Here is a 12,774-nt window from a genome sequence, read left to right as displayed (position 1 = left end):
ACGTGTCAGGAAGGGCTTTTTTTCTGTACCCCTCAATTTAGGGCAGCATTATGATCAACATCATGCTGTGCCTTCACATACTCAAGATTCTTAGTGCATAAAGCCATTTTGTTAAAAAGAGCTTACTATACAGATGTCCTCGCTCCTAATCTTCTGATCAACTCATTACTTATGCAGCCCACTCACAAGCCAGAGATGATGGCTTTCAAAACCATCACACATTCTTCCTGTAAAATCACCGGACCTCTGTCAGAATCCCTTTGTGCTTCCCTAAATAAAGTTTTTCCTGAAGTCTCTTTGGTTTGTTGCAGTGGTAGTAGTAGTAGTAGTAGAATGCTAATTTTTCAGTTTTGCTTTTCTGCAGCCACACGTTCATGTTTTGAAAGAGTTAAAAATTGCATCTGTGAAGTATTGACGGTGGCGCCTTTTGTTCCCAGACCGTGCTCCTCGCCCAAGCTGCCCCATGCAGACACACACAGCAGGATTGAACATTATGCCAGCAGGTATGTGGCTTTCTGCACTGTGCTATCTATCAAATCATTACTACAGAGTCTTCTTTCCATTCTCCAAATCAACCACCCCCTTCCCGCCCACCCCCTTACATACATTCACTCCACCCCACTTTTCCCTCTTCTTCTCCCCTTTCTGTTCTCTCACCCTTTAGTCTTTGCCACACTCTAATTGAGGTATTGATTTGTCTGCGTTGTGCACTGTACTCCAGCTAGGATAGAGGCTGTATTACCCAGCGGTTTCCTTCACTCTTATGCGCCACACAAACACAGTGAAGTTTGTGACCATTGTGTGTACGTGTGTGTGTGTACGTGTGTGTAGAGGTCAGCAGGGCTCAGCGTGCCTAGCAGCTTGTCACTTACTGGGGCAGTGAGCCCATTGGTCACCTGGGAGCTGTCGGTGTGGCTTAGTGTCTGTTTGACAGCATACAGGGCACACCACTGGACTCCCACACTCCTGGCAGCTCTGCCCACAGTGCAGTGTGCATGCACGTGTGTGTGTGCGTGTATATGTGTGTGTGTTTTGGTAAGTGTGCCACTGTGTATTGTTTCCCCTAGGCTCTTACACACAACTGCTTCACACACTGCCAAAACATAGGGAATATGCACCAAAGAGAAAGCAAGTACAATTGTCCTCTTTACCCCCTTTATCTCTTCCCTTTTCCCTCCTCCTATATCTTCTTTGCCCCTTTTTTTCCTTTTGCTATCTGCAATCTCTCTCTTCTTTTGTCTCCCACCCTATTTTGCTGCTTTTTATAGGTATCTAACCCCTTTTCTCTTATTCTTTAACATATTTTCTATTTTGTCATCTTGGATTCAATAATTTGTTTTCAGTCATGCTACAATTTTCTGAAAAGGCTGTTCAGTCATATTGGTCTCAAGTAGTTTCATTCTGTAATTGTAGCTGCCACTATCACAGAAATAAACAACAAATAAAGAAAGTGGGAAAAGCGGTCATGTACCTCAGACAACAATCTAATTTGGTAAAAGTAAGACACATTTATTTGCAAATTTTCAATCTCCTGAGAATATTTTAGAAAAATGTGCACAGTTGGAAACATTTTCTCAGAAGCAAACATTGTTTCATTGTACCATAATAATTTCGCATGTCTTTAAACTATATATGTTTCTCATGTCTGTTTTCTGCATATAAAATAATGACTTTGGGCTCCTCACCAGCAATGGAGTCCCAAAATAGTTAAATGATTTATCTTTCAAATTAATAAATGGTGTCTCATATTGATGAGACACTATAATGTGGTTCAGTAGTACACAACGCACATTGTCTCCATACTTACTTAATCATTTTGTGGCAAATATTCAGCAAGGAAACATTCTTCAGTGATTTTGATCCATATTGACATGATAGGATCACACGTCACCAGCTCTACCACACCCCTAAGATGATCTATGACTGAGATCTGGTGGCTGTGAAGGTCATTTGAGTACAGTGAACTCATTGTCAGCAGTACTAAGATAATACCTAGTATGGTTGTGTGTAACTAGCAGTTCTTTAGAGTTATTGCTGTCTTTATAACATCTCAAAGAGGTCTATTCATTCTTCTCTGACCTCTGATATCAACAAGGCATGTTTGCCCAGAGAGCTGCCACTCACTGGATATTTTTCTTACTTTCAGACCATTCTCTTTAAACCCTAGAGATGGTTGCGTGGGGAAAATCCAAGTATATCAGCAGTTTCTGCAATACTTACACCAGCCTATCTGGCATCAACAACCATACCACGTTCAAAGTCACTTAAATCACCTTTCATCCCCATTGTGGTGCTTGGTTTCAGCACAGAGGCACTAAAAGCTGCATAACACTTTCAATACATGTGCAACACTCATTACTAGCATCAATTTGTTTATTTGCAATAGTAAAACAAAAACCTTTCTACAAATTATTCCTAAATGTGTTCAACAGTGAATACAATTCTTTACACAGATGTTTATATGTCTAACTCTATATCCACACAAATGGGTCAAGCTGTTATGCTGTTATCATTATCTTATCAACCATTTAATATTACACACCAGGTGTTTTTCAGTGTTGTAACATGAACGTTTTAAGTGTAGGTTTATTGGTAAGCACTAAAAAACTGATTGCTGTATAGCTTTGTACAATTTAGTTTTACTGAGTTCAAATCCGAGAGGTGTTTTTGCCCAACTTGCCATCTCGAGCCCTTTGTTAGCTCTGGTGAATTACATACTAATGCGGGGGGTTTTCAGCTTTTTCCATCCACATGTATTGATGGGATCTGAGCAAGAAAAATGAACCCCAAACTGTTTTAAAGGTCTCCTGTTATGTTTTTGTCTGTGCATGAGTGAATGGGCAAAAGGAAAAAATGAATGAATTATAAGGGATGATAAACGCTTCTAAATCGATGGTGCTACAGTTCGACAGAAGAAAAAAGACAGCAGTGAGCTGACTCATATGTTCTCACTGAGAACTATCAAAAAAAAACAAGTAGACAGAACTTATGTATGGCAATAGTGACTGTTTTATTCATACATTAGCAACAAGATTGCTCCTTTCCTTCTCCTTTCTTTCTACCTGTAAATAATATATAAGGCAGGTGTGTTGGGAGTGATATACATGGTAATTCATGCCATGCACGTATACAGATGTCTTCAGCAAGACGAGCAACGGCAACGCCAGTGGTTTCAATGCTCAGGCCATTGCATTCACTGCATATGTTTGGGACTGTGCATGAATGAATGGGCAAATGAGAATGCAATGAATTATAAAGAATTGCAAATGGCTCTAAATGAGAATAGGCAGTCGCACATTTATTCACAAAAAGGAGAACTGTGTAAGCCCACTCGTATGTTCCAGCATCATCTGAGCACCATCATAATAAGAGTAGACACGCTTTATTGTGGTGGTGTTATTTTATTTGTACTCTGGCAGCAAGAGGAGATCTTTATTTCATTCTCCGTTACCTTTTTTTTTACTTCCTTCCTTACTTTTACTGTCAGTTAATGTAAGATAAAAGGGGGAAATTGTTCTTATTTGAGTTCTTTGAATTTTCAGTTTCAAGTTTGGATAAAATCTCTGTCAGTTCAGTTTGTCTAATATTTTTCCTTTATGATGGCATATTGTGTGTGTGTGTGTGGGGGGGGGGGGGGGGGGGGGGATTGGGTTTATCTAGGCACAAACCCTGCTGGAACACAAAACCACCAACTGCACGGCAAAACAAGACAAGAGTGCGCTCTTTCATCAGCATATAAATGATTATATGTTTCTAAGCACAAATGACAACCTTAAAAACATGGCCAGGGACTGCAGATGAAGATTTGCCCATGGCTTACTCTACTACAATAAACATAGAAATAAACAAAATTCTGAAAAAAAGCAAAATGATAAAAACACAATCCATGCCGCATATTCTACAGTCATCTCAGAGGAAGAGTACTTGAAGTTTCAGGTTAGAACAGTCAGTAAAAAACACAGTGCATCTGCTTCCTCCTCTCGCACGTCCTCTCTCACTCTCAATTCAATTTCATGCAATTTCATAGCACAGGAAAGTGCAATAAACAATATGAACAGTAATATAACAATATGAATGTTAATATAAGATTAAGATTTCAATATTAGTGCATATCTTGTGTATGAGTGTGTGGAGGCGTGGATTGCCATTAAGTTCCCCTCTGGTTGTAACTCGTTTTTACATACTGTGCAACAGACATGAGGTCTGTCGCTTTCGCTAAGGATTATTTCTAGTTTTCAGTAGTTATTAAACTGTTAAAATCTGTTAATATTGATATGAGGACTTTATTTCTTTCATTATCGCCACTGCTGTGATGAAAGCAGTGGGATCTTTAATAAAAAAAAAACTTGTTACATTAAAAAAAGAAAGTAAGATAAGATTTTTCTAAACCATAGTATCCCTCTTCTCCAGCCCTTGGCCCTTTGCTCACATTTCTTATTTCTTATTTTTTTACATTAATTCATGAGGCTAGAACACATGTAAGTGCAAGAAACTTGAACAATACTGTCTCCTATTTCTTTTTGCTCTTTCTTGTCTCCTTTGCTGCTGTTCCTGACTGAAGCTTGAGGTCTGCGGCGGTTTTGTGATGAATAGTGTTGCGGGCTGAATTACGAGCGGTCGGGTTCACAGGCTGGGCCTCCTGTAACAGGCCATGGATAAATCCTGCATTTCTCAGTATTATGGTCTCATAGAAAACTGGAGAGAAATGGAATCTTATGTGGATGCACCTGACAACCTCTACATCATTCATCCCCACTTCTACCATCCCTCACTCCTTCACCTGACCACACACTGCGAAAGATGACTCAGCATGTAGCGTGTCGGTGTGTGAAGAAGATTATTTTAATGTGGCAAATCTGTGTGTATTTATGTGGGCAGGCACAAGACTCGTAGCACATTTGCATCAGTGGGCTGCTTCTTCATGATGATTAATATCCTGACTTGAAGGACAAAGCTAAAGAGGTTAAAGCTGCAGCGACGCTTGCGGTGCAAATAACAACTTTGTTGTTTGACCGCCGATTTCAACCCACCCTTTAATCATGGATCGCTATTATAAGTCATTACCCTCTGATATTCAGCAGACTGCAGCTGCTTGTGATGAATTGACTTTCTGGTGTTTCCACTTTCATGCAGCCAGCTCATGCATGCATCTTATTTATATCACATCTTCCTACATATTTTATAATGTGTGGGAAAGAGTGGATACAATTGTATTTTAAAGTGTGTGCTGCTTGTAAGAGATGAAGATGGGGCACAAAGCACCTATTTTTTGTTAATTTTTTGAGCTACTTATTTTCTTATGCTGATGTGTACAATATGGAACATTAATAAACCATTTAAAAATTATTGATTGTTGTAAATGTGTTATGGAAGGCAAGAAGTCATTTTTATAAACGTTTCTATGCAGTACTATAGGTGTATATTAAAAATAGTATCACACTGAGCTTACAGTAAACATTCTATCTATCAATGATGTTTTTGGTATTATTAATTTTCTAAGCAGAATGCATGTTAACCATTATATTTTAATTATTGATTTCAATCAACGACATATAGCGATGGTAGCAACCTGTCATGCACAGTCCTGCTCTTTCTTTTTCCCCAGAAAATGCTGTTCAGAATCTTGCAGTACTCAAAGACATGTTAGCCTGTTAATTGCACAGTAGGTACACTCACCTACCTGTTGGGTCTACCTGCCCCTGCCTTGTCCATCTTGCTGTGATTTCTGTAGGACCCAATTTTCTTATGTATTCCATTAAAAATAAGAAAACAAATTTTCTTTTCATTTTTTGCCCTGCCACAACACATTTTATTTGGTGTTGTAGTAAAACAGCTTACAGAGCAGCATGTACAGTGTAGCTGACAGTCAGCAGGATATAATGCAGAAGGGAAGCGCTGTCCTTGGTGCTGAAAAACCACAGAGCACCTGACACACTGTGGCCTTACACACACCGCTGATGCTGTCTGTGGTGCTGGACAGTAGCACGTTTCTAAAAGGTTTTTTTATTGCCTATATGCGAGTAGACAATGTACAATAAAGTTTTATGCATGCTCCTTGTGGATATTTTTATAGCTTTTACTCTACTCTATTTTTGCCACTCTGCAGTCTTGTTAGTCAAATGCCCCTGCGCACCTTACTATCCAGGCTAGAGGTCCCACATGCACAGCTTAAAATAAGTTTTGATTATTTGTTTAAAGCTTGTGTTTGATGAAATATATTTTTTCTCAGTGTGTGTGGCAATAAACATAATGTCTTGCTTTTCCTTTTTCATTAAGTTTACTGATCTCACTCAATATTTCTCTTTTGGGTGTTTGTGTACCTGTGTCAACTGCGTGTATATTTGACATCCTGTCCTTGGTGTGCGTGTGTGTGCGTTTGTGTGTTTGTATACATACAGATTGGCGGAAATGGAGAGCCAGAATTGTTCATTCTTCACGGATAGTCTGTCTCCTGATGAAAGCCTGTGAGTATGCCACCACCCCCACCCTACAAACCCTGTCGTTACAAGCACAGCCTTTCACAGGGATTATGTGTGCGTTTTGTGTGTACACTCTTTTCTCGCGATGCTTCGACTGTCTCTGCGTTTGTTTGTGTGCACAGACTTGTACATGTATGTTCAGCTCTTTGGGTAAAATTGGGTAACCGCATAAATAGTCAGCCACATAATGAAAATGACCCACAGCAAGCAGTGTGCACACACTTTCTATTCATCATACACATGCCCGCTGCGATTAAGGTCTGTGGCTGTGTGTAGATACACAAAGCGTATGTGTGAGTGCCTGCAGAAGCTGGCTGAGTGGCTGGCAGTGGCGGGGTTACAGCAGTGAGAGGAATAAGGATGTTTGATGTGAATGAGGCAGCCAGTCCTCATTGTGGAAAGCTGAGAAAGTGCCACATGGAGAGAGTGGTTAGGGTTGTTTGAGATCATGATTTTCTGTGTGTCCATGTCTTATTTTGTTGACATCGCTGTGGGCTGTCAGCCATTTCCTCCTTCTCTGAGATGGTTCTGCTTTAAAGTTAAGGTTGTAGCTTTGCCACATACACACTTTAGAGGTCTGTGTAATGTGTGTGAGTGCAGTGTGAAGTGTTCTTATTGTACCTTTCCACATGTGTTTTGTGTTAGTCTGCTCTCAGAGAGTGATGTGACTGATGATACATTAAGAGCTTGTTTTAAACTCAGAGAGAAGTAAAAGACTTGGAAGCCAAAAACTTTTCAGTACTGATATTTCTGCTTATCAAACCTGCGTTCATTGTCTTTGTTGCTATGTGCATGCATCTAGTGTGTTGCTTGGATGGAGCTGTGTCACACAAATGTATATACATGCATATAGTTTTTGCATCTACACTCTGTCTCTGGATTATTCTGTGCCTGTGTGTTTGTATGCATGGCATTTCACTTCTTCCCCTTATGTGCAGCTGTGTTGCTTCCAGCTTTTGTGCCCTTGTATCTTCTTGTTCTTATTCTGCACACCCGTCCTTCTGTCTGTCAATGCTTCATTTTTTTTTTTTTACTTTTTTCCTGCTGCACGGCTCTGTGCTATCGGTGCTTCCAGCTGGTGTGTGCTTGGCATCCTGCTGTTTACTGTCCTGAACCACCGTTCCTGCATGCTCGGCCTTTACCTCCACCTGTATATATTAATCGCAGTTTAATGTTGTCAGGTAACAGGCATGCAAGTCAACTAAGCCCAAGCACATATGAGTTGGGTCATTTAGACCCACATTGTCTCATCAATGCACCTGAAGGTTAAGTATCAGAGTATCAGAGTAACTCAGCTCAGGCGTCATGTCTTTCCTTGATATGAATGCCTCTCATTTAACTTTGGCTGTACAAAGTGGTTTGCCTGGGCAATAGCATTATTGCAACATAAACTGACAACAACACATATCCATTTATCGTTTAATAGCCCTAGGTATGTTATCATAGATTTGAACATTACGTTTTTGTTCCAGTGTCAATAAAATGTTATTGGACATTAATATCTGAGCAATATATTGTGCAGCTTAAGATGTACCTTCCATTTTTAATAAATGTGAGTAGGTGTTAAATGGTCTGGTGAGCAAGTTTTATTGCAGAACATTTAATGTTTGGACTGGGAACCTGGCACACTGCTCCAAGCCGCTGTATCCTGTCTGGTTTCATTGTGTCTCGTCCTGTTATGCCTTCCTGTCTTGCTTGCCTTGCTTTGCTTTGGCCTGTCTGCTCTCCCATGCTCTTGGTTCTGCTTTGTGCTGCTGGTGGCTGTGTGCTGGTGGCTCAGTGTGCTGTCTCCTGTGTGGGGGACTCAGGGATGAAGATCAGTACCTCCTGCGTCACTCCAGCCCAGCCTTGGACCATGACTCACCCTGTGGACAGCACATGCTGCTGGCACATTTGGAACACCAGGATAAGGAGCAGCTCCAGTGCACCCTGGCCCGCCTGGAGAACGAGAACAGGTCTGTAGCCAGGAAATAAAGCTGTTAGAACTTTCTCGTCATTCTTTAGAATTCATGTGTTTTCAAGCACAATAAATCCTCCAGAATCCCATCTTTTAGACATATTTCAACACCAGTTGCATCACATCCAAACACGGAATTTTAAACATTTGAAACGGTGTTTGATCTGATTTGCTTTTAGATATGATCGAGGCTAAGATAAAAATAACGTTTGCTGCAGAAACCTTAAAGTTTGGCTTAACGTTCAGTGTTTATAAGTAAAGCTCCCCAGAAGCATTTTACACAAGTATGTTTGCGTGTTTATTTAGAGGTATTACACTCGGTTCAGTATGTCTGCTGTCATTTGCAAACCTCCTGCAGTGAATAAACACATTCATACTCTAAATCCTTTGAACTGCCTGAAGAAAACGAAAAAAAGCAGCATTTTCTGTGCGCATACCTGAGCGTTAAGCTTGTAAAACCGCATATTGGTAACATGGAACCACTCATATGTCAACCTTCAGTTTGTCCTGCACAAGAAAAACAAAGAGTCTATTATGAATTGTTTGGCTTTAAGTGTAAAACATATCTAAAACACAAGATGTTAATGCTTTTGAATTAGATTTTAGTTACTACAGGGGCAGATATTTTCCATAAATGAAGCAAATTAATTATTCCTTTCCACTTAATTGGTTACCAGAGGCATCCTTTAGTTGAATGACTCATATGAATACATTTCCCTTGTCCTCAGTTTGGTTGTGACCTTTCTAGACACACAGCAAAACACAGCTACACACACACTTGTGCCCTTTGGGTGTCTGAAACCTTGACCTAGTTCAGTTTTTGTGTCTCTTGTTATAGTGTGCTCTGTTGTCCTTATTAATGACTAAAGTGGTTGCTTTAGCTTATTTTATAGGCTGTTTAGTGGTTTTTCTGATGCTTATAACAGAACAATAAATTAGCAAAAAAAAATTAAGAACTTATTTTGGGTCTCTTTAACCCAAAAAAACCCCAACCTTTTTTTAGCTTTATAAAGAGATGGACATGTGCTTGTATCTAATATAATATAGAATTTACCTGAAATTTTATGATTTTTAATGTAGTGGTACAACCACCTATATTCAAGAACCATCACTTAAATGATCAATTCAGTTCAGTTCAGTTCTGTTTTATTTATATAGTGCCAAAAGTAAAGACCCTACAAGAATACAAAGGAAAACAGAAAAACCCAAGCACTTCCCACTGGCGATAGTGGGAAGAAAAAACATCCTTTTTAACAGGAAGATTTAATATGTATGAAAACATGAATTTCAATAAATGACTGTGAATCAGTTTTTGGAAAAAAAAATACAAAATTGCATTTACATGTAATTCAGTGATAGCCTGTAAAATATGAAATATGTTTCATATACCTTATCTGGGTATATGAATGCCATGGCGAGCTGCTCAACCTCTGACCATCCACCATTCATTAGAACAGCTACCCTGACTTTCTGGTTTTTGTTTTTATTTTATGTATTTATTACATTTTCTTTTCCAAAGAGATAGTTACAGATAATTCTGCAATTAAATAGACCAGTATGTTGTGACGATCATTTTCCAGCAGCCAAATCAATTAACAATGCATCACAAGTCTATAAACAGTTTTAATAGCGAATCACCACACAAAGCCACTGAATATTCACAGCACCATACAAATATGTGATATGAAAGGCTTCTATTAAAAATGAAGATTGCACTCCATGTGGTTAGTCATCAATAATACATTAGGATCCTGCAGTACTGATTGTTTAATGTGTTGGTATTTAGTAAATCATTCAAATTATTTGTCTCATAAATACAAATGTCAGGTTATAATGCGTTTCTGTTTGTGTCAGTATAATTCTCTAAGTTGATGTTTTGCTTGCTGCACCAACAAATTGCCTTGACTGTTCTCCTCCATCTGTTGGTCCTCAGGGTGCTGCAGAGCGAGTACAGGCGGCTTAAGTGGAAACACGAAGAGGCGGCATCAGTTCCCATGTTGACTGAGGCTGGAGAAGGAGGTCTCGGTTCACCCACAGCGGAAGGGCAGCAGGACGAGGAGCTCTTGGCTGAAGCACGGGTCCTCCGGCAACACAAGACTCGCCTGGAGACCCGTATGCAGATCCTGGAGGACCACAACAAACAGCTCGAGTCCCAGCTGCGCCGGCTCAGGGAGCTACTGCTACAGGTCAGCGGTACACCTCTGAGGGAGACCTGGAAAGGACATGAACAGTTCCTACAATGGATTTTATTTATTTAAAAACAATACTTGTATGTTTTTATGTGTACTTCTAAGTCTACCAACTAGGTTTTACAGGCAAATACTTTAGGTGCAGATCTTTAAAAAAAAAATTATATTAGACAAAGATTATCGCTGTAAATGTAAAATAAATTAATTTAGAAAAAAAGCTATTCAAACCTACCAGGCCACACGTGAAAAACAAATTGCCCTCCTTAAATCAAGAATTAATTGTGATTAACCACATTTTTTGGAAAGCTGCGCTCAGTTGAACTATAGCCACGCCCAGGTCTCATTACTGACAGACCTGTTGAATCACAAAAAGCTTAAACAGAATCTGTCTAACAGACTGAAGTGAAGATCTTTGGGAACATATTCTGTGTGCTGATGAGACAAAAGCTGAATTTTGTGGAAGGCCCGGGAATTCTGTTCTCTACCAGAAAATCCCAGAAGAGAATGTCCTGCCAGCTCAAGTTCAGTTGGGTTATGTAGCAGGATAATAATCAGAAACACACTAACAAGTCCACATCTGAATGGTTAAAAAAGAAAAATTGAAGGTTTTGGAGTGGACTTGTCAAATTCCCAACTTAAATCAGACTAAGATGTTTGGCATGATCTCAAACAGGCCGTTCATGCTTGAAAATCCTCCAGCGTGTGTGAATTAAAACAAATCTGCAAAGACGAGTGGTTTGCAGCGATGTGAAAGACTCATTGCCAGGTATCACCAGCACTTGATTGCAGTTCTTGCTGCCAAGAGTGGCACAACCAGTTATTAGGTTTAGGGGACAATTAGGTAGGTTTGGATATTTTGGATAGAGGACAAATATTTTGGCACAGCACTGTATAGTTCTTGCAGATTTCTGTAGCTGCAGTTTAAAAAAAGGGGCACAGAGGGAAATTTAACCTCACCAGTTTTCAATATTTGTATTCCTCACAGACAGCACAGATAGCAAAGTTCTTGAAATACACTTATAAAAGTACAAAAAGGCACACATTTAAAAGAAGGAATGGGAGTACAAAGAAGTACAGTATGGAAGGAGTTAAGAAAGAGGATAAGCCTTAATACACTCTGGAGCATCATATAAAAGGATTTACTGCGGTGTAAAGGAAAGGTGTGGCAAAGAGATAGGCGAGTGGGAGCTGACACTCACAGTTACTGGTTACTATAATGGCAATGTGTAAATTGTTGTTAGTGGGAGTATCTAAACTGCACACTCAGGCCACAGAATAAAGAGAAAATGAAGGGAATAAATGACAGTAGGAGAAAGAACAAGAACGGGATCTGCATCTTCAGGTTAAAGAGAGCAAGAGGCACATATTCCTGGGTTAAAAACATAAAGGGAGGGAAAAAAGCTATTTGAATTCTTTTCTCTGTGGACCTATATCACAGTTTCATTTCCTCAGAAAATAAAATCTGTAGAATCTGCAGTCTGTAGTCTCTAGAAGTATATGTATGAATCCCTCCCAGTCTCTACAGAGACTCCTGTTTTGCAGCAGCTACTGAACTTACTCACCTCTGGAGTATTGCCACAGTGTTGCTAAAAACAATACGAACCATGGGAATGTTGCATATAAGATCTTCGAAAGTTACACTATCCCCCTTTGATTCTGAATTGAGGCATCCATTGTGGTGTCAGTCTGTTTTCTGCAATGCTTGTCTGTGCAGTGCAACTCCCTTTGGCTTTTACCTACCTATCAAAGCACAAATCACAGTAACCTGATGAACAGCTGTTGGGCAAAATTGCCTTTTTAAATATTTTTTCTCTGAGTTCTCATTTGAGGACTGCCGGCTGCCATTAAACATCACATTCATTGCTATCTGAAAGGCAAAATGACTCTGATGTCTGAAATATGATAGATATGAGGGGTTATTTAGAAAGAATGGTAATAAGTCTCTCCCAAAAGCAGCCCAAAGATGATTCAGAGGCCAATGGATCAGAACCATCAACCCTGTCTTCTCCTGTGTCTGGAGGAGGACACCATGGGGAGCCAGCTAGCAGAGAGACTACAGACACTGAAGCAGCAGGTCAGTGGCATGCAGCCAGGCTAAGATGAGGGCTTGACATATGCATGCATGCTAAATGTAAAACCTTATCTTTTC

General features: G+C 39.8%; 1 protein-coding gene across 5 annotated transcripts in view; it reads left to right on the top strand.

Moving 5' to 3' along the window:
- Positions 1-12,774, top strand: part of drp2 (dystrophin related protein 2) — a 176,026-nt gene that overhangs the window by 159,195 nt on the left and 4,057 nt on the right. For 3 of the 5 annotated variants that reach the window (XM_080308312.1, XM_026145315.2, XM_080308317.1), the window contains 5 exons: positions 438-503; positions 6,399-6,464; positions 8,288-8,434; positions 10,370-10,622; positions 12,579-12,699. In XM_080308312.1, the coding sequence (XP_080164438.1) occupies positions 438-503; positions 6,399-6,464; positions 8,288-8,434; positions 10,370-10,622; positions 12,579-12,699 (653 nt within the window). Of the gene's footprint in view, positions 1-437; positions 504-6,398; positions 6,465-7,281; positions 8,435-10,369; positions 10,623-12,578; positions 12,700-12,774 lie in introns of those variants that run through there. The other 2 variants (XM_080308321.1, XM_080308322.1) reach the window with 2 other exon arrangements.

The sequence above is a fragment of the Astatotilapia calliptera genome, chromosome 2 (genome assembly GCF_964374335.1).
Source record: "Astatotilapia calliptera chromosome 2, fAstCal68.1, whole genome shotgun sequence".
In the NCBI taxonomy this organism is placed as follows: Eukaryota; Metazoa; Chordata; class Actinopteri; order Cichliformes; family Cichlidae; genus Astatotilapia; species Astatotilapia calliptera.
The sequence above is the reverse complement of the archived record's forward strand: the minus strand, read 5'-3'. Positions and strand labels throughout refer to the sequence as shown.